The sequence below is a fragment of the Engystomops pustulosus genome, chromosome 1, assembly GCF_040894005.1.
Source record: "Engystomops pustulosus chromosome 1, aEngPut4.maternal, whole genome shotgun sequence".
NCBI lineage: Eukaryota > Metazoa > Chordata > Amphibia > Anura > Leptodactylidae > Engystomops > Engystomops pustulosus.
This window is the reverse complement of record NC_092411.1, coordinates 76,198,762-76,226,560: the sequence shown is the minus strand read 5'-3', so window position 1 is coordinate 76,226,560 and position 27,799 is coordinate 76,198,762. Positions and strand designations below refer to the sequence as shown.

The following is a 27,799-nucleotide window of genomic DNA, read 5'->3' as shown; positions in this document are numbered from 1 at the left end:
TAATATATATTTTTTTTTTCTAAACCCTTCACTAAATAATAAGCTTAGTGGGCAGCTCTTGTCCCACTACTCTCCTTTGCAGATTTGGAGTGTTTTGCCTTGTGGTGAAGGCTCATGACTTACATACACTAGTATGATAGAGGAATTCTGTGGTTTACCTCATTAATCCCCCCCCCCCCCATCTAATGTTCAAGACTAACCAAAAACAAGGGACATAAAAATAAGTGTTTTGTAGCACTTTAATACACAAATGATATATATACAAATATACACAAGGCTGGCTGCTGGTCAATTTATAAAGTGTCCTTCAAAACTACAAATGTTGCTGATCTACAAGTCCTATAAAGTTCAGTCTATTAGATGGTTAATGTGGTATATCCAAGTTCTTGGAACGTAGTCTCCAATAGCTTGCTGAGCATCATGGGAAATGTAATTCGGCAACAAATGAATGGAAAAGGGTCAATGAAAAATTGACCATGTGTAAATCTGATTTCACATTGAAATCGCGTGGAATTACAGCATACAAATTGAAACCCAATCCTCTTGGACCTCCGGCTGTGGTGTAAGCTTCTCGTCTCCTTTACAACTGACCGTATCAGGAAGCACCCGTGCGCATATTTTTTGATGCTGCCAACATCGCTCTTACTTTAGCCATTAGGTCCTGGAAAAAACCCAAACATAATGAATATTAAACACTACTTAAAACACATCAGTGAACTTCATAAAGGCCATCTATATACAGATGTACACAAGGCATTACACCAATCACATTCAGGATAAAACCCCATGCAGCAATTGACAAACAAGGTTTTACACTTCTACTTAAACTGCTAATATAATTTAACAGCATAATCAGGGTGTCAAATGACCCAAGCAGCGACTTTACATTGTGTTCTATTTTGGGTTATTACATTTGTTATATTGTGTCTGCCAGCTTGTTCTTTATGTTCCTGAATGAATGCCAAGAAAATATCAGTGAAACAGAGGCAGCGTGTGCACCATAAGCATAGGAACCTTTGTCACAGGAATATCTGACATAAGCCCATAATGGAGAGTAATGTACACAGACCATTAAATATGAATGATGATATAAATCATGAAAGAAAGGATTTCCATTTCAGAAATCTGAACTGAAAACTAGAGGCGAAATATATTCACTCAGTATATTTATGATAATCCCTATAACAACATTGCAATAAAATACAATAAAAAATTAAATGCTGCTATCCACAAGAAATAAAAATACTTCTGCTCTAGTTCTCCCTCCCTATCCAGTGCTGGGCGTCTGGAGCTGTGACATGCCATGCCAGTATGTGACTGATCATCAAGTGCAGGTTATAGCTAAAGACTTATACTTCTAAACAAAGTAAAGCTGAAAACTGTGGACAATTGTCCCTGGGCCAGCAATCGATCAGTGGTGAGATTTATTAAAGTTTCTACGCCAGTTTTCTGGCATAGAATCATTGAAATAATCACAATTTATTGTGTACTTCAAGAAACTGCGATTAATCTGGCGACTACACCAACATCATGGCAGAAGGGGCTCACATGGGGCATTTCTAACCCGTGCCTGCTCACTTTTTGGAAATCTGCGGATAGTCATTGCTGGCTGCTCACAAATTTTTACTCAGAACTTCGCCAGGTCGGACATGCTGCAATTTTATTCAGCAGTGTAGCGAGGCCGGGGGATACATGATGAGGTCCACGCCGAGTGCCAGCGTATGATAAATCTCTACCAAGGAGTGGAAGAAATCGACAAATTATAACACAATTGCTGAGATTTCCATTAAAAATTTCCTTAAATTTGCATATCTATAATAAATTACATTGAGAGGCTTACTTCCAGTGGACAGAAATCTGACAATTCGTTATATCACAGAGTAATCAGAGCTGTGGGTTATAATGAGTCGTGAACTTGTGTGACCATGATCAGATTTCTGTGCAGAGGAAAAAAAACATAGAAACTCTCAATACAATCAAAGGAAGCAGAGATCTAGAAACCTGCGAGGAATTTATACAAAAAGTATACTGGAAAGTTGTATAACTTTTTAGAGTACAAACAATTAATTTGCTGAAATAGGAACACCCATTTAATACTCATAGTATTAATAAAAGCCGCTTTAGTGTAAACCTGAGAACCTGCTAGAAAGGAGTTTGTTCTCCGCCATTTTAAAGGACCTTCCCCCAGCAGGTTTACAAGCCAGGAACATCTACATTTAGCATTAGCCTGCTATGTTCTGCATATCTCTGTACGGCGTGCGGTTATTTAATTACTTCTTTCATTTAACCTATGGCCTGCCTGACATTACCAATTAGGGTCTGATTTATTCTAGTGATCCCAACAATAGTAGGCAGCAGAGTAGAGCCACGTAATTAAAGATATTTTACACAGCAATTACCACTCATTACAAGCAAGTGAAATGTGAACCTTGAAGAATAACCCTTTCTTTGCAGATGTTCCGCTGTGAAACACATCGATGAGCCCAAAATGATTACAGTTTCCCGTTCAGGTATAACTTAGCCCTTATTCACACTTTAGTTTCTTTCTGAGTATGCCAAGCCCTATCCATAATCCCTTCTCCACACTTGCATGCGTCAGGTGTCATGTGTCATTAAAGGGTTAGGATCTTCATATCCTGAAATCCTAACAATGCCAAAACATGAGGTCCTGTAATTATTATACTATAACGATTAGTAGAAACAAGTGCATTCATGATAAATACCTGAGTTATTTTGGTCTGTACAGAAGAGACAATTTCTGAGGCAATGTGGCCATCTTTGTCCTGGGGCCTTTCCCTGCAAGCAGAAGGGTATTATTACAGAAAAATAAGCTCCAAATTGTTCAGAATAGTTTTTTGGTGTGTTGAAAAAAGAAGAAGCAGCATAAATTGTCATGTGTCCATTTATCCCATTAATTTCTACACTGACAAGTTAAGGTGGTGATCAGAACATGGACTGTACGGTCCCTGATGTGTGGGTGGCAGGCAGCCACCGAGTGGACAGCCCCCTGGACTGTGCAGAAATCTCCCCCGTATAAATTTAGAACATCCAGCGTTACCTGTATCGTTCCTGGCTTGATCCTCTGCTCTCCACGGGAGAGATACTTGTTGAGTGCGCTGAACTATGCGCTCCTTGTCTACTTGGGGAGCGGGAACGAGATCTTGCTTTGTACTTAGATTCTGGTCTAAAGTGTCTTTTCTTCCCATTTCCGTGCGGACTCCTGTAAGGAGACAAAATATTTACTATCAATGAAGGAAATTTATGGATGGATGACTACATATTTTCCTCCCAAGGCTGAGCATTGAGGGAAAGTTTTCCTTATACCCATCTGTAAAATGTATTTGCGTATTCTCCTTTCCAGATTTCGAGTGGAGGATGCATGACCATTAAGAATCTGTACACCTACATAGTACCGTTTTCTAGATCTCTGCTTGCTGTCCTGCTTTAGAAAGCATGTCACACAGATGCACAGCTCATCATAAGAGTAGTCTGAGCTGTGTGATATAAGCAGCTCTGCACCTGTGTGACACCACAAGACCAGAGACCGTTTTTATCTACAGGAAGTAAACAATGAAGCTTCCTGTTAAATGACAGCAAGCAGGGCTCTAAAAAAAACCCTAGGAATTGATAGAAAAAAAATATTGGGAAATATTATAACTTTTTAATACATTGACATTCATTATTAACCGGCTTTTGGGAGAAAATAAATCACAGGTAGAGAGTCAGCAGTTCAGCAGTAAAGATAGATCTTATAAAAGAATCATAACCATAATATTTTTCATATAATATTGACAGACCCCGTAATCAAGTGCAGTAAAAAAAATTTAAATTAAAAAAACTCTACAAATCACAAAATCAAAGGATTGGCAAAATGTTTATTTATTTTTTTAAATTGGCAATTAGCCAGGAGCATTTTCCAGCATATGCATTAGGCTTGGGGCACAGGCAGCCTGTATCATAACATGCAATGTTACTGTTGTGTACAATCCAAACTAACATTTAAAGGCCTGTTTACCACAAGTTTGGGTAGAGGAGCACTGCTGAACAGCTCATACTGTGTGTTTAATAGCGTACTGCTGGATGGGCTAGTCAGGAGCCGTTTAACACATAGAGATGTGGCTCACAAGGGAGATTTCATTTATCCAGAGAAATAAATTGAGGCATTTTACATTCAGGGTTTTATGTAGTGCATGTAGGAAATTATTTATTGAAGGTTTTATATGCCAAAAAACAAACAACCTCTAGTTTGTTGGATCATATTAATGGCAGATTACACACTGTAAAAGGAGAAGAAATGGAGCGTCTTTTAGGCACATCTGTCCATCAATAATTAAATGTAAACATTTAAGATGGGACTGTGCCTAGAAGTCAGCAGGAAAAGGAAGCCAGCTGTATCTTCGCTGCGGTGAATGCTCGGCGCGAGTACAGCTCCTTCTCTGGAGTAGGATGAGACAGGCGTTTATTTCACACTGGCTGGAGAAGGCGGAGAAGACTTAATACTTACATAAAACTGGAAAAGCTTTAACTGTATGATCAAGGAGTTAGCAACTTTGTGATCTACTGCCTTCCCATCATTGTCTTATGTGAGTGGAGTCATTACTGGGTACTGGGACACAGGAGAATGGCTCATCATAGGGCAGATACAGGCATATCAGCTTCCTAAAACCTACACAAATTTTTTTTTTACAGAAAACACTAAGGCGGTACAACACACAAAGCAGTATAGATTATTGTGTAACTGCTTGCATTGCCTGCCAATTTCATCCTTTGTACTGCAAAGGTTTAAATCCAAGGATAAAAGGTCACCATAAAGTGACAAGCTGAAGATGTGTGCAGCAGTTCACTCTTTACAATTTCAGGGAAAAAACTGCAGCATATACAAACAGTGGGAGGAATTTATATATTTTTTTGTTTTGGTAAAAGCAGTAAAATAATTAGGATAGGTGCGCGGTCACTGGCGTAGAAGGACACGGGGCGTTCCTGACTTTTTAAAAGAGTAGGACAAATTTGCTTCCATTTTATGAGAAAGTGTATGTCAGAACTTGGGAAGATTTATCAAATATTTGAGATTAATTGTTCTGCATATCAGCAGGTCTAAAAAGAGGTACAGCTAATATCAGTGAAAGCAGCATGTGAGGCATCTCCAAAATGAATGCACAATTCCTAAGCATAAATCTAAATGCATGGATATTTTGAGGGAAGGACAAGTTTTAAAATGCTTTTTACATTAGAACTGTACTATAAAAGATAGGCGATTACCATTTCAGACTCTTCACTGCACAAGCAATGAACCAGTCTAACAAGTGAGATTAAGGGGCAACCTTAGTGCTGTAGCTTTGTATTCTGGAAACAGAGGTAGTCAAACAATAGATATATCACAGCTGCACAGCGAATTCCCTGTTCCCCAAATATCTTGCAAAGGTCAGGGTCTGCAACAGGCAGGGGATCCAGCATGAAGATGGCCTTGTTCACTCCGGGTCACATCATACTTGGGAAAACAAGGAACAAGCTTGTGCTCTCTGCAGGAAATACCCATACAGAACGGCTGCAGCTGCTCCAGAGGCAATGAATGAGATGCCACATGAGAGGAGAGTTAGCGCTACAGATGTAACAACTAACTGCTATATACATGTATAGCTTCTGACTGCAGAGTTTTCTTCAGGCTGGGAAGACGCAAGGCAATACAGCAGGGGACAAGGTGCTGCAAACCTTCCAGCAGGTAACAAATCCCATTCACACACTGCATAACAAGAAACGCAGCACAAAAAAATAATAATGCAGAACACTCGCGTTTCCAAGGACGTTTTACTACCTCCTCCTTGCAGAACCATAAGGCTGCCAGAGATGCAAGGTCCTCCAGTGGCCAGCAAGTCATAAAACATAATGCAAGATTAAAAAAAAGGATCTTAAAGGGATTGTCCACTTTGAGCAAATACTTGACATTGTTTGAATAATGAAAATTTTCCAATATACTTTCTGTATCAATTCCACACAGTTTTCTAGATCTCCGCTTGCGTTCCTGCTATATAAAGCTTCTTGCTTTACTTTCAGTGGATATAAATCAGTCCATGGTGATATGAAGGGCCGGAAGGTGCACAAGCCATTACTATCACAGAAAGTACTCAGAACCATGTGATATTATCGGCTCGTGCACTGGCATGCCCATCACATAACCATGGACAGATCTCAATCCAGTGGAAGTAAAAAAGCTTTCTATAGAAGGACAGCAAGCAAAGATCTTGAAAACTGAGGAATTGATACAGAAAGATTATTGGAAAACCAAGTAACTTTTCAATGCACAAACAATATCAATTATTTGCTGAAAGTGATCAAGCCCTTTAATTAGGTTTCAATGTTTTTTTACAGTCTATTAGATTTGCCACTTAAAGCTGTTGAGCCAAAATGACATCTTACGAGCTACGACCTATGGCATCTGTGGCCATGAGAATGGAGGTGAAAAGCAGTGTAAGAACAGAGTGTCAGATGGAAGCATGGTCAAGGTCTCCGCCATCTACTACAGCCCTGCCATATCACATCTGCTGAATTCACACAAGGATACAAAGAACCTTTTTTCGTGATGGTTGAGGTTCCAGCTGTCAGATTGTATGGCTTACACTACTAGTAGACTAGCTGTAATGCTGGCAAACCCACTTAAATAAAAATAATAATTAAAGGGGTTTTCCTACGAAAGAAAATTCTAACATTTCAATCCCCTAGTGATGTTAACACAAAGATCATTTTAACCCCTTACTTTACAATTTTATTCAGTTTTAGCTCCTATCGCTCTCTATGGTGCTCAGTACAAAATCCCAGGGTGAGGACGGGGCCTCTGTAGCAGACACATTATGACCAATCTAAGTGTATATACACTTTCATCTGGCTTCTGTACTAACACAATGACACAGAGGGGGAGATTTATCATTAGTCTTATGTAGCTTCTTGGCGTATAAACATTATAATTGTATAATGTTTGCGCTAACATCGTTATTGTGGCTTTTATAGCAAGAAAAAACGCAACCCTAAAGTCACACAATGGCGGAAAAATACATCAGAGTGCGCAACACCATATTTATCAACTGAAAGAGGCGAGACAGGTCAGAGATGCACAAGATCCGTTAGCTGCCTATTAGAGTCGGCCCTGCTACATCTCTGTTCTCAATCTCAGTGCCTGCCCCCCCCCCCCCTTCCCCCGGATCACTTATCTCCTTGTAGCTTGTAGTTTGCAGCTGGTCTCTTCTCACAATCTCCTGCCAGGAAGTGAATCAGTGTCTCAGGGGGAGTGGCTACAGGCACAAGACAACCTCATCCAAGATGGCAGCTACCCGACCCAAAGTCTGAAGTTACAGGGTCGGATCTAGAGGCATCTGAAATTGTGCACAGCAGGACTGATAGAGACATGTTGGACTTATATCTGTGAAATGCTGCATTTTTGTTAACAGGGAATTAGAGAATGTTATTTTGATGTGCTGAGTACATAAGAAACTTGTCTTTGTGGGAATACCACTTTAAGGAAAATAGAGCCAAAACACAATTGTCGCCCTGCCCTCCCCAGTTCTACCTCTGGCGTTATTCACTGTAGAACGCTTGTTGCGTGCCAGCAAGATAATGAACAGATATATAATTTTCTACAAAATACATATTGTATGAGGGGAATATTCATCTTTATCTGTCTGAGCAGTTGTTCTTGCCGTAGAAAAACAAATGTAAAATTCTCATTAAACTTTTACACAGAAAGACTTCTATTCATTTCAACTACATGAGCCGGAGATATGCAATAGTAAATCCTACCAAAACCAAGCATGTACATTACATAAATCATGACAATATGTATAGTCTGGATTTGGAAAGCTGCAAATTAAAGAAGGGATATTAACATTTACATCTAAAAGGAGCCCAATGTTCTAAAAAAGTGAACAGCGTCATCATTCAAACAGGACAAATGTTAGGAGCCAACTTCAGAAATGACCCTCGGAGAATAGGAGAATATCTATGAGCTAAATTGCCCTAATTTGTCTCACTTATTACGCCGTGTGATGGGGAATCATTGTAAGAGCAAGACGAGCGCGAATAAGGGCTTCTCTCCAATGTCTCTTAATTGCTAGCCAAACTCACCAGCGCACTCCAGCAGAAATGTAATCTTTCTTATGATATCATTTACACAACCACTAATACTAAGCATTCAACTGAAGAGATACAGCAGGCAAATGCAAATGAGGCATAGAAGACGTCTTACATAGCGCACTTGCTACACAGAACTATGTCATCAGGGTCACGGGGTGCCACACACTACAAATGGCAACCAGCAGCCAGTTACTAAGGGTCAGTCAGACATGCCGGGCTGCCTTCTCTTGGGGAAACCTAAAATGATACTAGTCTGAGAAGAGTCTATGGACATTGAAGAGTTCCCTCACCGCTCCACCCACACTGAAACTGAATGAAGCAGCAGTCAGTCACTACAGATCAGTCAGACGTGCTTGGCTGCCTTCTCCTGAGGAAGCACCATTCCCTACAACGTTATTTAGGCCCCATGTAGAGGACTAGGAAATGGGGACATGAACTACCGCACACATTCACCTCATGCCAAAGGCCACCGATTCCAAAGCCCTGTGTAAAAGCCAACTAGCAGTCTTATTACTTTAATCACTGCTCACCAACCATTGACGCATGGACTGCAAACATTACACAGGACCACTGTTTGTGGCCTGGTAAAGTACAAACCTTGTGCCCAGGAAGCTTTAGTCTATAGAGTCCCTCCACCAACTCATTACAATGCCAAATGCAGATGCTGTACGCAACCCTGCAAACGCTTGTATCACACCCACAAAGTGACCGCCATACGAATAGAGAAACACAACCTCTATGCCGAGGGTTAGTGGTTCTATCTCTATCCGTATCACTGTGTGGACAGAAAGGGAGATTGCTTGTCACACGACAAGGATTGGAGCAGATCACCAAGAAATACGAATATTTTACCGTCACGTCATGTACCTTTCTAATGGCCTAAAGAAAAACTGAGTAAATCTATTCCAAGTCACAATCTCAGCTAATTAATGTTATTCTGTAATGGATTGAGAGTGTAAACCATCTTACGATAAGCCCGAGGAGGATTCTTTTTAAACTAACCAGCAGGCTATGCCTACCTGTGCATTTACATAGCTCATAAACTCAGATGCATTGCCTATAGCGGTATACAAAAGCACTAGGAACCTGGACAATAGTCAAGTGCAAAGGGAAAATGGAACATACATTGTGTAAGACACACAAAGCTCTTCTTGAATACACAGTACGAGACTGAACCTTGCTGGCTCCCAAGCTGTGGAAAAGTACTACAAAGCACAGCAAGATCACCAGGTCTGTAGACAATATTCATTATCACATCTGTGGCCGATGCGCTTAGGTAATGACAAAAATCCTAGAATGAGGCAACGCTCACAAACCAGGGCTGCATCTTCCCTGAAACTCAAGGCGTATATTAAAATAGGATGAACATTTCATTAAAAGGAAAGCATTTCTTGTTGTCCAGCCAAAACATCAAAAAAACCATTTGAAAAAAAATAACAGTGAGAAAAGACATCATTACATGTTATCGCTGAGAAGACTATGACAAAGGCTGTAAACACGGTGGGGAAGGCATCCCATAGTTTGTGAGAAATTGGACTTGAGATTTTCTAAAAATGGATAAGAGAAAAAGAAAATTCTCTCTTTGTCGGTAGAAGACTGGCTATTATATTGTACAGCACCAGCCATGAGAATTACTTGCACTAAAACTGGCCGCCTTTCATTTTTTCTTAATCAGTTACTTTTAGCAGCCAGATATTCACATTTATCTTATTCCTTATCAGAGATTTTATCCCACAAAATAAAAATGCAATACATTTTAAATCTCTCAAATCTGACCCCTTAGTTTGGCTTGTAATTCAGAACGTCCATTTAGTGGACCCACTGGTCTTGCAAGGCCGTGCACGGGGACGCTGCATTTGGGCCCTCACAGCCCCAACCTAACCGCTGGTTCTTACCTAGGACTCTGACCAAGGGACTTTTTTAGCGTACCGCATTTCCCCTGATGAGCACAGGAAGGGTGAAACAGGTCCTGTCAGGATTTGGTTGCCTTGACCCCTATGATGTGTATTAGTGTCTATAGGACGAGCTTTTGTCCATAACCTGCTACTAGACACCTATTTCCTTTCCTACTGGGACCACTCTGGTTGTGTAGGCTTTTTGATAGGGCTATTCAGCCAGGGATAGGTTCCTGTCGGGGTTGTGGCCAACTAGGACCACCACTCCGAGGTTAGGTTTTCAGGGTATCAGAGAAGTTGGACTTGGGGTGTATCAGGGAGAGTGACATTGTCATCTTGACCCCATTCTTGAGATCCACAAGTCCTATCTTACACTGCTTACATTCACCTATCCTCTTCACTCTATATGGACACGGTGTGTCCTTCTTTCTTGGACGAGCACTCTGACATATCTCGCCTGAGAGAACACTAATAGACACACATTGCGTGTTTGGCGACATACGCTGCAGAGCCCGCAAGGTGAGCCACATACTAGTTCCTCAGTTTTGTTATCTGTACACTTTGAGCATTAGGCCACCCAGCTCATGTTCTGCATACGTCCATTTCTTTCCTAGATGGGGTTCATGCACAAAGGATTCTACTTGGAAGCAGCATTTTTGTACTGTATTTTATATGCATCTTGAGACTTCAGTAAAAGTTACGTTTTAGATCACTTCTTTGTATGTATGTTTTCTAGAACGTCCATTTAGCTGCATCAAAAACCTAATTTTGGGTGCCATGAGTTAGTCGCACAAATTGCAGCTAGCTCATGGCCCCCATTGAGGTCTATTGTGCATTGTTACGTTGCATGCGCTGTGGGTCACCTAACCGTGACTGAGAATAACAGACAAAACGTATCATTTCCTTACCGTGACCGCTTCCTGCTATTTCCAGGGCTATGTCCCACACGATAGGAACATGTGACATCTCTATCTCTGTCATCTTCTCTTCTCCTTTCTGTTGATTGAGGTGCTTTTCTGGGGGATCTTGAACGTGATCTAAAAACACAGAAAAAAAGGAATGCAAATGAGACAGTTTATGATTAAAAATAAAAGATCTTAATAATGAATTAAAAAAAAAGGCCATACGAGTGGCAGATAGCATATGGCCACCATAGATACCTTTGTGTGTATGTGCCTTTTATAGCCCTGCATGGTGGCATAATCCAGAAAATAACATTTTAAGTGATCTACAAAAAAACTGTAGAACGTCACAGATTAACCCAGCGACAGACTTGGGGGCTACCCTCAACAGCACATGGTGGTGACTTGGAGGAGCTACCTTGTGATATCACCGAACTTTATGTAAATCACAATGGATGGGGACGTTCTGAGGCAAAGAAAGTTTGATGTCAGCACCAAGCAGTCAGCCTCTGATCTTAGATCGCCAATTTATATTGCACTGCAAAGCAGATTTTCTGGATGATTCTGCTTTGATAAACTATAAAAAGAAGATGTTCATCTGCTTGATAATATTTATTTACATACATAGCGTCATCATATTCCGCAGCGCTTTACAAATCAAATGGGACATATAAAATGAACTATTACATTACAGAGCACAGTCATATGGAACAATAGGATGAGGGCCCTGCTCACAAGATCTTACAATCTATGCGTAAAGGTACTGGTATAGATTTATTAGGTTCATCGCCGACAACTTCTCTTTGAGTGAACAATAAGATAAAAAAAAAAAACACACAACTGTCTCAATGCAAAAGCTATTCTATTGCACTGCAGCATTTCCCTAGCAGTGTGTTAATGTTGTGAAGAAAGAACACGACTGAAGGTAAAATCAGAGCAGGTTTGGGCTGACAGTTTACTTTACTGGTCAGTGTCCATAATAAAAATGCTACACTGGAAGGGTAGAGAAATGTGGCCCTATGCCACTTTCAGGCTAATTTCTACACTGGATAGTATAACTCAAAATATTTCACAAAGCCAAAATGGAGAAAGTGAGATTTTATTCCAAGCAAGGTTCACTCATTTATAAACATTGTAAAAGCTGTGTAGGCGTAGAAGTAATAGTAATGAATAACCTTGCTTGGATGAAAAGTAGCACATAAAAGCAACATTGAAATGAAATAAAAAAAAAAAAGAAAATGACCACAAAAAGTATGACAGGACATATGTTTTGACTAGAATCTCAGAACAAAGAGAAGAACTTTATTTATGGAAGGGCAAAGAACTCCGCTTTCAAACTAACTGTGTTTTTCAGCAAGAAAAAATGCTAACAGGGAATGGGGTCAGAAAAAAGTAGCACTTGGGACTAGGTATGAAGAAGAGCTGTGTATGTGTATGAATGTAGCAGTGATGAGTATGTTCATTTGAGTATATATGTGACCAGGAAACAGGGCATTTTTAATTGGTTTAAAATATATTTTTCCTTTTTTTTGATGACTACATGTGGGGTGCGACTTATAGCCTGAAAAGTACAGTATATTTATTTTTAAAAAAAACACACACCTGCTAGCATACCTGGAACGCCTAACTGTCCTGTATGCTGTGGGAAGTGAATGCTTCACTTTTGAATGAGATCGGGATTTGGATTCATAATGGTTTCTTGGAGATCGAGATCTTGACCTAGAGTGTTTCTTTCTTTTCTTCTTCTTTTTCTCCTTTTCGTCATATGGGAATTCACGAATTGGTGACCTTTGTGTGACAGGGTACTCTGTTGTAGGCACAATGATGTCCTCTGGGAGTAAATCACAATCCATGGAGCTTACCTAAAAGACACAATACAGTTTTTATAGTGATTGTGGGATCTTCATTTTCCAGCTGCTGCAGACCGTGCTGCTGTGAATCACAGCTCCTCTCCCATCATAGAAACTTTATGTAATCTGACAATTCTGCAAGCCTCTCACTCTTTAGGTCAAGAAGGTATTTAACAAAAATTCCAGGGTGAAAAACAGATTAGGAGGGAAGGAAATCACATGAAAAGAATTAATGTGGACAAGGAAGCCCTTTACCCTGATGTGATCTATTACAGAGTAAAAAAGCACCCCATCAGAGAATCCCACTTAATGGAAGCGCCTGACCTCTCTTCCTACTAGTATATATAATTGTATGAGCAGAATGTATGGTTTACAATGATGGTAAATCAGAGCAGTACTATCAATGGATTGCAAGCAAAAACTCAATCACAAATAGGATCAAATGTTAGGTTTAGTCACGTAATACACAGAAAAATTTACCAACATTACTCACTATTATACTCTTATTCACCGATGGGGTCTACTGAAGGGGCAGAACATGTACAAATATTCATGTAGCTTCCAATGGAGCCATCATGAAGTAGCACATAAAGCAATGTCCCGGGAAAGGAAGTGTTTATTAGTATTCCTTCTATAATTACCTTTCATTTTCTCTCGTGTCTGATATTTATGCTCCTAGAATACTACTATTACTGAAACTTTGCTGTCAAAACATTTAAGTTTTAGACCATAGACTAGAAAATTAGTCTTCAACATACGGTAACTGCATAAATTTAACAATTATTACACTGCAAGTCGACTGGAATTTAGAATTAGGGCTGCACTCTCTCCAGAGATTTGAGTTTCCTATTGGTGCATTTTACAAGATGAATTACTGACATGAAATAAGCAAGAAATAAATCATGTCAGTGGTCAAGGGTTTATGAGGAATCGTCAGCATATATTTTATGTCCATATTTGGCAAAGTTCTGGCTTCTCTATAGGAGGGCTAAGCAGCAGGTGTAAAAATACCATCACATTTCAGGTCTAATTTATTGCTTAAAACACACAAACATACTAATACCGCCCCCCCCCCCCCAAACACACAAAAAGTGCAAGTAAGCAATTCTGCTTTGTGAGAAAGGGGAAAAAAAAGCTTAGTTACTCCAGTTATGTTTTAAGAAAGTTGAGAAGAAAATTAAATACATTAGAACCTGAGGCGAATTCATAGGGTTTGTTCACACATTCAGTTTTTCAGATGCAGTTTTTGATGTCTAAACCAGGAGTGTAATGAAAAAAAGGAGGAGCAGCTTCTCTCAATGATAAGTTCTCATCTATTATGATCCACAACTGCTTTTGGCTTCAATAACAGCATCTTAAAAACTCATTCAGAAAATCTGCATCAATTATGTGCTCTTTTTATACAGATTTACATGCCTTTCTCTGCATGCATTTTTCATTTCCTTTTCACCTATCCAATGTCATTTAAAGCAAATTCATGATGCAGATTTTCACTTTTCCATAGAGTACAATGTAAAAAACAAAAAAACCCCTCATGCAAGAGAACGCACAAGTTTATTTTCTGCATTGAGCAACAATTTCAGTGCAGAAAAAATGCATCATCTACATTGGTTTTTCCAAATCCCATTGACTTCCTGACAAATCCCGTTGACAAATCCCATCCATTGACAAATCCCATTGACTTCCCCTCCTTAGTTTTATAGTTTATACGGTTGAAAAAAACACATCAAGTTCAACTAAGATACTATGACTCGTATGCTACTGCATTATGCTGCAGGTTTTCTGTAACAAAATATGTATAAAATCTGCACAGAAAAACCAATGTATGGTTATACCCTTAAAGGAAACCTACCATTTCAAATGGTAGGTGTAAGCTGTAAACACCGAGCACCAGCTCAGGGTGAGCTGGTGCCGGTGCTTAGTTTCGTTAGTGTTAAAACCGCGGTATCGCGGTTTTAACACTTTTTAAACTTTATAGCAGAAGCTGCTTCGGCGCTGCGCGCGACCGATCGTGCGCACGCAGCGCCTAAACAGTTTCTGCTATAAAGTTTAGAAAGTGTTAAAACCGCGATACCGCGGTTTTAACACTAACGAAACTAAGCACCGGCACCAGCTCACCCTGAGCTGGTGCTCGGTGTTTACAGCTTACACCTACCATTTGAAATGGTAGGTTTCCTTTAATATTGATAGCCATTTTTCCACTGCAGGGTACTCGGATGGCTTGGGTACTTCTGTGGTTTCTTCTATATACTTATATGAAGCCAGATTCCTTTTTTTTTTTTTTTTTTTTACTAGGGGGCTGTGTACATTTATATGGGGGCCAGATTATGATTATACGGGGGGGGGGGGCTGTATATAGTTCTATGGGGGCCAGATGATGATTATACTGGGGGGGGGGGCTGTATATATTTATATGGGGGCCAGATTCTGTTTATTCTGGGGGGGCTGTATATATTTATATGGGGGGGCTGTATATATTAGTATGGGGGGCCAGGTTCTGTTTATTCTGGGGGGGGGCAGTATCTATTTATATGGGGGCCAGAGTATGATTATACTGGGGGAGGGGGGGGGCTGTATATATTATATGGGGGTCAGATTCTGTCTATTCAAGAGGTGGGTTGTATATATTTATATGGGGGGCCATATTTTGTTTATTCTGGGGGGCTGAATATATTTATATGGGGGACTGTATATATTTATATGGGGGGGCTAATTTAAGATTATACTGGGGGGGCTGTATATATTTATATGGGGGCCAGATTATGATTACTATGGGGGGGGGGCTGTATATATTTATATGGGGGGCCAGATTCTGTTTATTTTGGGGGGCTGAATATATTTATATGGGGGGCCAGATTATGATTATACTGGGGAGGGGGGCTGTATATATTTATATGGGGCCAAATTCAGTTTATTCTGGGGGGGGGGGGCTTTATTTATTTATATGGAGTCAGATTCTTATTTTCCTGGGGGAGGGGGGCTGTATATATTTAATAAAATAAAAAAATTATAGCAGTGATACGTCATGGATTGGAGAACCCGGAATAAAGTCCTACTGATGGAAGAGATTGTCATCTATAAAGGTACTAGATGCCACTAATGACTCAGAACCTGTAGTCAGTGACAGTGTGTGAGCTGCCTGTGGGGATGTTAATTGTTAGTAAAGTTTTCAGCATTTACTGAAAAGAGAGTAGGCAATGGAACAGGAGCGGGGGGAGGGGGGGGGGCAGCATTTTTATATTTGTCTCAGGCAGCAAATATGCTAGAATCGGCCCTGCACTGCAAGATACTAGGATGGCTTTGGTATTATGTGGTATGATATCTATTGCAAGGTACTAGGATGGCTTGGGTATTTATGTGGTTTGATATCCACTGCAGGGGATTAGGATGGCTTGGGTACTTATGTGGTTTGATATCCATTGCAGGGTATTAGGATGGCTTGGGTACTTATGTGGTTTGATATCCATTGCAGGGTATTAGGATGGCTTGGGTACTTATGTGGTTTGATATCCATTGCAGGGTATTAGGATGGCTTGGGTACTTATGTGGTTTGATATCCACTGCAGGGTATTAGGATGGCTTGGGTACTTATGTGGTTTGATATCCATTGCAGGGTATTAGGATGGCTTGGGTACTTATGTGGTTTGATATCCACTACAGGATACTAGGATGGTTTGGGTACTTATGTGGTACTAGGTCCTGTATTATGAGTAATAGAGAGTATATGAAATTAGATACTTTGCAAAGTCTATACAGTCCCAATTTTTCCATTTCATCACACATCCAAGGAGCCAATTTGAACTTTTTTTTTTTTTTTGCAATGACTAAAATATATTATTTATTCAAGTATTTTATGGTCTTGTTTGTTCTATGACCGTACTATGGCAGAAAGGAACTGGTGGCACATGAATAGAGAAACTATTTGATAAAATGAACTCATATAAGACCTAGTTACAAATGGACATTTCCACCAAATGTGATCCCTGGTGAAGCTCTCTGGATGCTTTACTTTAGTCCCAGGCTATAAAGGTGTCTGTAATGAAGCGCTTTAATAATAATCCTTGTTCCCCTAATAGCACAACATTTTTTTCTGGAGCTACAATTATAAAGCTCTTCCGACTTGCATACAAATTCAACTTAAAGGAAATCTACCAATTGTTTTTAGGCATTGTGAAGCAAACATACCTTCGGAATGCTGTAGGACAAGGCTGGGGCAGTGCATAATTAGGGTAAGAGGAGAGCGGTGGGCGGCCACTGGAGCGACAAAGCCTCATTATCATAATTTTAGAATAGTTTTTTCAGCAAAACCACTCAGTTCAGGGATTAAACAAGATACATTTCTGCATCCGCGTCGCTACAGCAATTTCAAAACAAATGGCAGTTTTTCCTTTAAGTGCAAAGCTAAAGAACCTATCTTGTATGTAACCCAGGGATTGTCTGTACATGAAAAACTGCAGTAATTTTTTTTTTTTTCTTTTTCATTATCTTTCGGTTACTTTGCAGAACAAAACTGAAACACATTCCTTACAGAAACACAGATCTATAAAATCATTGCAGCCATTTAAAAACAATGTACAGTATGTGAATATATCTGCCTACATGAACACTAGTATCTCAAAGTCAAAACAGTTAAAATTGTTTTAAGTTGCTTTTCCCGTAAGAATTGGCTTTGCTTTCCAGCTCATCCATCAGTTCTTTCTCAAGCTGCATACACAAAATCAATAGTAGGCAGAGTATGTTTTAGAGGGTTGTCGCAGGCGTTGCTAATTGCTTTTGTATCAATGATTCTGATGAGGCAGCCGAGGACACGAAAACTCTTTATGAACTAAAACATTTGCCAAAACCAAGCTAATTATTGTAAACCTGTTATAGTCTACACTAAAAGCCCACATGAGCAGGCTTTAGCTTTGGCAGAGTGCAATCTCAAGATTTAGGTCTTGTTTTACTGCTGCAGTATAGAAGAACGACAAAACAAAAATTTTATTGTACGTTTCAAAACTTTTGCAAATGTTTTGCACTAGAGACTTCTCTGGTCAACTAGAGAGAAGAGTTTTTTGGAAAAGTGTTAGACTTTTTATAATACAATCAATAACGTCTCCATTTTGAATCTTGTGAAAAAAAGCAGAGAGGCAGCACTCCATGAAAATTGATGCGATTTTATTCACACATGGCATGCTTGAAAATAGCTCTATTGATGAGCTCAAAGTTGTACCTTTTTGCCATGATTTCAATTTACATGAATTGTTGCCTTTCGGATTTCATTCAAGCGGATCGGGATGTTGGAGGATTGCACCCAAACTGGGCTTTGATTCATTGTATTCGCTGTGCTGCCCCACACTCTCGATGCCCCCCTTTATCACCTTAAAAGGAAACCGGTTTGAAAACGCAGTTGGGCGCCAAGTTCATTAACGATAGTTGTTTTCATGCTGATATTCAAATTTCTTTTCTTTTTATTGGAATCTGTGGAATAAAATGAGGATCTAGTGCTCCGCAATGTGTATGTAGCATTGCGCTTGGGCTATAGATAATTATGCCGTCCACCTTCCCCTGGGTGAGAGCCACTGATGTCTGCAGCTCTCGGCACAGTCTCACACAGCCGCAGTCTCTCGCAGACTCATGTGTCTGGATACGCAATGCAATGTGCGGCTGCGCAAGACCATGCCAGACTCTCGGCCAGGGGATGGAATAATGTGCATAAGAAGTGTGCATAATTATTTATATCTGGAGCGCCAAGCGCGATAGCACTTATGTCCTGGAGCACAAGACCCTTATTCGAATATTTTTATATAGCATATTTCTCTTATATTTTCTCTATTCCACAGGATAAATTTACAAAATAAATTTGAGTATCAGCATGAAAACGGTTATCTCCCAACTGAGTTAGATTTTTAAGAGCCTTCTCTCACCCAGAAGGCTTCCTCTGGCACCCCACAGAAATGACCGCAAACCAGAGACCTTCAAGGATGTTATAATGCACTGCAAAAGAGATTTTAAAAAAAATCACATGCCAGTGTACCCTTGTGGTTCAAATGTAATATTAAAATAGAAAAAAAAAGCTATACAGTATATGGCCTGAAAAAGTTGCTGTAAAAGGAGATATCTTATACTTATGTCTTCAATTGGATTACAGCAGTGAAGGTCTATAAAAATGTCTATTTTATTTTATTTTAAGTTGTGTGTTTGATGTGGTTTGGCCAGTATACCTCTATCAAGGTCTCCTTAACATTCTTTTTTTCTGAATTTATATAATAGGAAACGAGAACAATGCTACAAGTTGTCCGACCATTTGTTTGGCTTCCTGCTTACTTCTTTGCCCCATGCAATTCTATTCAGTAATGTTTTTGTTATATATAAGCCTATATTAGCTGGAATGCTTCTCAAAGACAACACTAAGTGATGAAATGCTTTAACAAGGCTTTTATATATATGTATGTGTGTATATTTTCTTATTTAAAAAACAAACAAAAAAAAAAACCCACACTTGAGTGAAATGTCAATTAAAAAAAAGAACCAAACAAACTCGCTAAAGGAAGTGCCTTTTGTCCTGTGGAACTAATGTTCAAGCATTATAAAAGACTACTTCAGAAAATACACAACTTTAAACACAGTAAAGCTAATGAGCAACCCCTTCAACAGAGGACTTAAAAAAGGAAAAACAGGAAAGTCATTACTTTTTTTTTTTCTTTCCTGGATTGGAGTTCACAAATTAAGACAGAAAATATGCTACAATTGTGCAAAGAGCTTTTCCTTGCCAGGAGCTAATTGATGAGCAAATTGCACAACAAACAGCATGAAGCTTCCTCTCCGCTGAATAGCAGTCTGCAGTCACAAGTATTGCGCTGTTCTCCCTGTATTCAGCAAGCTAAAGCAATTAGGCAGTAGAAAAGCTCATAGAGACACTGCAGAGACTTTCTGGAGATGACAGAAACATGAAGGAAGGGAAACCAACAACAAGACCGCAGTAACAAATACTGTGCATTAAACAAATCACAACAATTAGGACAAGGAGGCCCTGCACTTATCAGAGCCCTGACAATCTAAGGAAGGAATAAGCTACGTGGATACTTCTCAAGGAACATAGGGGGAGATTTATCATTGTAGAAACGTCAGTTGTCTGGCGTACAAAAGTCTCAACTGTTAACTTGTGAAAGATTTGCATATTGTTTACGACATGTGTCAACCTTCTCTACTTGTCATTTAAGCTTACTTATGCCAGATTCATCAAGTAAATCCACATGTGGTAGACCGATTTACGAATTACTATTTGCCATTTAAATAGAGCTCATCTTTCCCAGTGTTGGACCGAAACATGGCAGCAACTGTGTTCTGCATAGAAGTATATGGTAATTTTCTAAATTTCCCTACCTGTTACTGCACTGTGGGACAATCCATTAAATAAAGAAAAAAAGATACTGTTCTGAGTCAGCACAGCAGCATTAGAGGAGGTAATAGATCAGATTCCCCACATTCATAAAGATGTAATTTCTCACTAGATCAAAATTGCTACAATATCCCTGTTAATTCATCCAAACATTACTAACCGACTACTTCTCCAAAAAGCAGAGCTTTAGCATAATGGAATAAAGTGGCCCTCAAAGATGCAGGTTAAAGACCCCTTCATTTACTAAAGGAACACAAGACAGTCATCTGATTAAGCATCTATTCTCCCACCCCCTGTAATATCCATATCATATTGTATACCAGTGATGGCAAACCTTTTAGTGACCGAGTGCCCAAACTACAACCAAGACCCAATTATTTATCGCAAAGTGCCAACACAGAAATGTAATTTGTGATTTATACTCGCTTCTCTGTCACATCTTTCATTCATAACAGTATCTGAGAACACCAATAAAGCAGAAAATATAAGAAATTTGGATGATCATTGTAGCTTTGCTCCAGGGTCCCATAAACAGGAAGAATTGTCAGGGCTGCAGCAGGAGCTACAATGATAATTGAGATCTGTCAACACTTTCCCACTCCTCCAGTAGTCCCAGGTAGCACTGTTACCTTAAAATAGCTCTGTGCACAGCAAGTCCTGGGCTGTCTGGGACTGCAGGAAGATACCTGGAGTCCTCTTTGGTGAGTGCCCACAGAAAGGGCTCTGAGTGCCACCTCTGGCACCAGGGCCATAGGTTCGCCACCACTGTTGTATAGGAATCTTGTGTAATATAAAAAGTGACAACTGCCCTGTAATACATGGAGACTTCAGAGATTTTTTTGCTGTCATATGTTCAGCAGGAGGACGACATTTTGTTCTGTAGACTGCTGGTTCTAGAAGTGCTTGTGCTTCCACTTTGATTGGTGCTAATGAAATCATGAACATTATTAGCAGAGATTAATTAAATGGAATGAGCATGCATTCTGATTTCCATAAATGGGCATGCTTTTAACCTATTTATTGCATATGCTTGACATTTCACAATAAATGATAGCCACATTAGACAGAAAGGTCTGTGCTGTGTGCACAGTGAAGCAGCACAAAGGATTGCACATCAACAGCAGTGACAGTTCTACAACTCAAACTAGAGGGGAAAAATTAATACTTGTCATTATTATTACTAAAAATATGTAGGAGTTTGGATCATTTGTGCAACTGTTTTTGGACTGTGCACAATGCTTTGAGCCAGTGTCACTTCTATGTAACTGTGCAGAGATTTGACTTACAAGGCAATCTACCATCACAATGATAAACCAGAGACACTTGCTTGTTTACAAAATCAGATTTCAAAATGATGCTAATGAGAAGGGCTATGGGGGAAGTATCCTCTATGACATAGCTTCACAGGCTATTACACTGTGCCTGAGCACTACTCCTTCACCTCCTATGGGAGTGCCCTGGGAGTAGCAGGGAGAGAGAAATGTGCTCCTGCACAGCTTGAGGGCCATTTCTCAAGAACGCGTTCAGCCCATGTACAGGCGGTCCCCTACTTAAGGACACCCGACTTACAGACAACCCATAGTTACAGACGGACCCCTCTGCCCACTGTGACCTCTGGTGAAGCTCTCTGGATGCTTTAAAATAGTCCCAGATTGCAATAATCAGCTTAAAATTGTCTGCAATGAAGCTTTATTGATAATTCTTGGTCCTATTACAGCAAAAAAATTTGAAACTCCAATTGTCACTGGGGCAAAAAAAAAAAATTGTCGGGAACTACAATGATAAAATATACAGTTTCGACTTACATACAAATTCAACTTAAGAACAAACCTACAGTCCCTATCTTGTATGTAACCCGGGGACTGCCTGTATAAGGCAAAGTATGGTTGCACAATCCCACCATAGAGCATGTTTACATGGGCTGCAAACCCTAAAACAGTGCAAAGGGGCTTTGGTATTGGTCTCTAAAGCACTCCAGGCTCATTAACATAATTGTAAATGTTGATTTTAAAAAGGAAGGAAGGCATGGATAACAAATATAAGATGATTACCACAGTCTCAGTGACTGGGTCTATGATTAAGTGCACCTGGTTTATTTGCTGCCAATCTGACATTTATCAACAGCATTCAGCCTATTATGGTACTTGCACATGTTACTGTATTATACAGCAAACAGAGTAATTTTGCAGTGTATGAGATTTATGATAACCCTATAGAGACAATACAGAAAATAATCTGTAGTTGATGGGTCTGACATTTCTACTGGAGTTATTCCGACCTACAATTACCAACTCATTAAATACCAGCCGTTGGATCAATACCTGAACTAGACCAGGCACCAAAATAATAAAGTCAACCAACCTCCGAATTAAAGCTACTGTCCTCCATCTTTCCCATATCCATTTCCAGTGGATTCTTAAGAGTCTGTAGAAACAGAGCAGCTTTCCTTTTGCGTTCCGCCTGCAGTTGCTTCTCCTTGGATTCCTTGGCTGCTTGCGCCAGTTTTTCCCTAGCAGCTGCTGCCAGTCTGTCCTCAAGTTTTTGCTTTGCTGAAGGTACAAAAGATTACATTTTAATGGGAATATTTCACAACTAGATAGTAGGTGCAAAATCAATTTCCTTTGATATCCCTAAGCCACTTTCATAATATAAACCACTAAAGCCAATACGAATGATAAACCCATTAGTCAAAATGTACTTTTTATTAGTAACCATTGTTAAGAAGGTGTAATAACCACACCAACAAAATGCGACAGTGTGTACATAATAATAAACATTGGGATTTAACCCCTTAAGGACGCAGCCATTTTACAGCTTAAGGCTCAGCCCGATTTTTTGGATTCTGACCTGCATCTCTTTATATGGTTATAACTTTTGAACACTGTTACTTATCAAAACGATTCTGAGATTGTTTTTTCCCCACATGTTGTACTTCATTTTAGTGGTAAATTTTGGCAGATAAGTTTTGCGTTTATTTACAAAAAAAAGAAAATATGATAAATTTTTTGAAAAATTTGCCATTTTCGAAATTCAAAATCACCGCGTTTTCAGGCAGATAGATTTACCACCTAAATAAGTTGCTGAATAACATTTCCCATTTGTCTACTTTACATTTTCATAATTTCTGAAATGTCTGGATAATTTATTTTGATGTCACGCGGCTTACAAATAGAATATCGCTTTTCCGGATTTTCAGAATTGACTATTTTGGGGATAAATACAGTTTTGAATGAAATTTTACATATTTAGCATCAAAACCCCCTATATAATCTACCCATTTTCAAATCTGCACCCCTCAAGCTATCAGAAACAGCTTTTACGAAGATTGTTAACCCCTTGAGATCTTCATAGTAATTGAATCAAAATGGAGGTGAAATTTAGAATGGTCAAATTGTTCCCTTATACGTTCATTTAGCCCTAAAATTTACACATTTCCAAAATATAAAAAGAGAAAACCCACCATACAATTTGTTCTGCAATTTCTCCTGAGTACAAAGACCCCCCACATGTGGCCGTTACTTGTGTTATGGGCGCACAGCGAGACGCAGAAGGGAAGGAGAGCCCTGCAGCTGCCAGGATTTTAGTTTCCTCATTGGCCCCTTTTGAAGGCTATAAAATTTTCGCTTTTTCGTTATTGGGGCCATGTGACGGCATTTTTTTTGCGGGATGAGATGCTTTTTCCATTGTTACCATTTTGGGGTTGGTATCACCTATTGTTGAAAATTTAGGAACTTTTTTTGAGGGCAGGAGTAGAAAAGCATCAATTCTGTACTGGATTTTTGACTTTTTTTTTTTTGGTGTTCACCGTATAGACTAATAATCATGTTAGCTTTATTCTATGGGTTGATACGATTACGGGGATACCAGACATGAATATATTTTCTTACGTTTTACTAAATTTGTCAAACAAAACCCTAATGTGGGGAAAAATCTATAATTTTTGTATTGCCATCTTCCAAGTGGCATAACTTTGTTACGTTTTTGGCTACGGAGCTGGTTGATGGCTTGTTTTTTGCGGGACATGTTGTACTTTGCACCAGTATCATGTCTAAGTACATATGGTTTTTTGGTCGCATTTTATAGCATTTTTTGTGGGATTGAAAAGGTAAAAATCATAATTTTTGGAGGGTTTATAACAGTTTTTTTTTTACGGCGTTTATCGTGGGGGTTCAATAATGATTTACTTTTATTCTACGGGTTGTTACGGACGCGGTGATACTATATATGTGGGGTTTGTGTTATGATTTAGACTTTTTTTTTGAGTTATATGTCTCTTTATATGTTTTGGGGGTTTGGGGCATTTTTAGTGATTTATGACTTTATTTTTTTATTGAATAACTTTTTTTTTTACTTTTTTACTTTTATACCATGGGATATGAACAAGCAATCCTCTGATTGCTTGTTCATGATAATATTCTGCAATACTCATGTATTGCAGAGTATTATCAGTGTCAGCCTATGCACTTGCATAGGCTGGCACTGTGCCAGTAAGATGACGTCACAGACGCCATCTTACTGGCAATTCTTGCTAGTAACTCTGGGGTCCAGATCGGACCCCAGAGTTACTATAGCAACGATCGGCGCCCCCCGAAAACGGTTCGGGGGGGCCGATCGTGGGGGAAAGACACCCCAGATGCTTGTTAGATGCCGCGGTCGCGCTGACCGCGGCATCTAAAGGGTTAAGCACCCGCGATCGGAGACAACTCCGATCGCGGGTGTTACACTGGGGTGCCGGCTATTAGTTACAGCCGGCACCCCGTGTTTCCCGATGCCGGTTCGGCTCTGATCCAGAGCCGAGCCGGCATAAGCGCCGTGGCGGATATATCCGCCACTGAGCGCTAAGTCACTGCGCTCCGTGGCGGATATATCCGCCGCGGAGCGTGAAGGGGTTAAAAAACACGCTAGAGTGGGTGGTTATTTCCAATGTGGAGATGTTATGTTGCGGTAGCAGTGAGGTAGACAACTTAGTGCAGTTACAATTATAAGCCACTGTTAGTCTTCACATAGGCAACGCTTTATTCACAAACTATGCCCTTTGTGTGGTCACCATTTCAGTTGTTATACAAATATGACCCTGTGCTGCACTACATACAGGGGAATCCCATTTCCCATTTATTGTATTGCTTATGGTCAGCACGTAAAGGCTACTCTGACCCACATCTTACATACGATCCACACATTCTATATCCCCACAATGCTGAACGCCAACATAATTTGTGATGCACAAACATGGACTACAGTGGACGCCAGTCGGAGAGAGATCGTTCGGATTGGTAGGAATGATGCAATCTGATAAAAGTACTGACCAAACCTGCTCGGCATCTTATACAGCACCGATACCCCTGAGGACGCCATTAACTGGCAAAACATGTTGGGGTGGCTGTAAAAATGTTACCAACTCTTTTAATAGGAAGTAGAATGTTATAAGAGCAATTAACACCGTACAAAGTGCATCACAAAATATTTTAGCATTCAGCGTTGTGGGGATATAGTCTTTATGTGCTTAGCATAAGCAATACAATAAATGTTAAACCTATAGGTAGCGCAGCACAGGGTCATATTTGTATAACAACTGAAATAGTGACATCAGACCACACAAAGGGCATAGTTTGTGAATACAGCGTTGTCAATGTGAAGACTAACAGTGGCTTATAATTGTAACCACACTAAGTTGTCTACCCCACTAGTAACACAAGATAATAACATCTCCACATTGAAATAACCACCCACGCCAGCTGCGTTTTTAAATCACGCTGTTTATTATTATTATGTACACACTGCACATACTGAGCACATTTTGTTGGTGTGCTCGTTACACCTTTTTAACAATAGTTACTAATAAAAAGTACATTTTGACTAATGGGTTTTCATGCTTATAGACTTTAGAGGTATAAGTTAGGTAAAAAAAAAAAAACCCAGTCACTTGGATCCTGTGAGTATGTGGGAATTTTTTCTAAAAACTTTCATAATATGACCCAAGTATGACATTAATTGAACTCAATATTTCAGGCTGTGTTTACATGGACATAAATCATGATGCAGACGTGTACAGAGCTTAGGCATGGGCTAATCTCTTGATACAAAAAGTTCACGGCCTATAGAAAGATGAATGCTCTACAAAGAAAACATTTAGAAATAGGAGCTGGCCAACAATGATTTTGTTATATTTGCTTCCTCGAGTCTTGATACATGAGATCTTTTGGTTTTATTAATGATATTTTTCTGTATTCCCCCTCCCCCGGAAAGATGGGGCTTAGAAATCTGATATTCAACTAATGGTACTGTAGACAGACAATTTTCATCAAGCTACGCGAGAGAAATGTAACAATACAAATATTTGGCTGAGTATTTGAGAGAATGTTACATTTGCATACAAATCAGCTTTCCACAACATCTGGGACTCCAAGTCCTGACATGCTACATGATAATTCATCGCCGTCACCCCGCCATTCAGGAGACTTGGCTGGTAAAGAGACGGAAGAAAACGCAGACTCTGTAAACTGGATCATGATCATCATCATCATCATCATAGCAGACTCTAAGGGGCAGTTCACACCTCATCTGCAGGATATATTTGTGTGTTATAACTTATAGGGGTATTCCCATCTAGGCAGTTCCTGTCTGAAGATAATTTCTCATAAATGTAGTCATTCTGTCCCTTAGAAACGAGATGGCTTCCTCAGATACGACCACCTCACATTGTGGCAGCGGTGGACAGACATTCGCTATTGAGCCCTGCCTCGCCACATGGCTTCAGCAATTATTACCACAGGACGGCTGTGGGACATGCAGTAACTCCCAGACATTTCATATACAAAAACCTTTTGTTTCTTTGTGCAATCCCTCCAGCAGAGGTGGCCGTATCCAAGGAATCCATCTCATTTCTAAGGGACAACATGGCAGCGTTTATGAGAAATTATCTTCACACATCCAATTGAAGAAATGTTTACATATGGCAAATGAATTCAATTAAATGTAAATGCCCAGATGGGAATACCCCTTTAAAGGAAATCTACCATTTACTTTCATGCATTATAAACCAAACATACCTTTAGAATGCTGTAGCTATACTGATGTAGAAACATATCTTGTTTAATCCCTAAACTGAATGGTTTTGCAGAAAATTTTTTTTTTATAAAATTATGATAATGAGGCTCTGTTGCACGTGTGGCTGCTCAGGCGCACTCCTCACCCTAATTATACACTGCTCCAGCCTCATCCTGCAGAAGATACATATTCATTGTGTTGTCCCTGACAGGCAGAAGTAATCAATTACTGCACCATCGCCCAGCTGCTGTATACAAGTCATCCAGCCAAGGTTGATTAGTCCTGTGTGGACAGTTCAGGCAGCTCCTGTGTATATGGAAGTAATGTATTTATGTACGGCAGCCAGTCTGCACCCAGCTTTCCAGAGGTCCTGAATTTTATAGAATTCTCTTTTTAAGCAAAACCACTCAGTTCAGGGACTGCATCAGTGTAGCTACAGCATTTTCAAGGTTTTTGGTTCACAATGCATATAAACAATTGGTAGATTTCCTTTAAGCATGCAGCGGTGTGAATGTAGTCTGGGAACTTACAGAAGATGATTTATTGCATGTACCGGAATGACCTTAAACTATTGTGAGAGGATGTAATGACAATAGGCTGTAT

General features: G+C 39.7%; 1 protein-coding gene across 6 annotated transcripts in view; it reads right to left on the bottom strand.

Moving 5' to 3' along the window:
• Positions 1–225: 225 nt before the first annotated feature.
• SFSWAP (splicing factor SWAP) overlaps positions 226–27,799 on the bottom strand; it is a 63,493-nt gene continuing 35,919 nt past the window's right edge. For 5 of the 6 annotated variants that reach the window (XM_072144409.1, XM_072144412.1, XM_072144414.1 and 2 more), the window contains 6 exons: positions 22,511–22,698; positions 12,521–12,780; positions 10,925–11,053; positions 3,059–3,220; positions 2,724–2,796; positions 226–661 (listed from right to left, as the gene is read on the bottom strand). In XM_072144409.1, coding sequence (XP_072000510.1) covers positions 596–661; positions 2,724–2,796; positions 3,059–3,220; positions 10,925–11,053; positions 12,521–12,780; positions 22,511–22,698 — 878 coding nt within the window. In that variant the 3' untranslated portion in view covers positions 226–595. The remainder of the gene's footprint in view (positions 662–2,723; positions 2,797–3,058; positions 3,221–10,924; positions 11,054–12,520; positions 12,781–22,510; positions 22,699–27,799) is intronic. The other variant, XM_072144410.1, reaches the window with a different exon arrangement.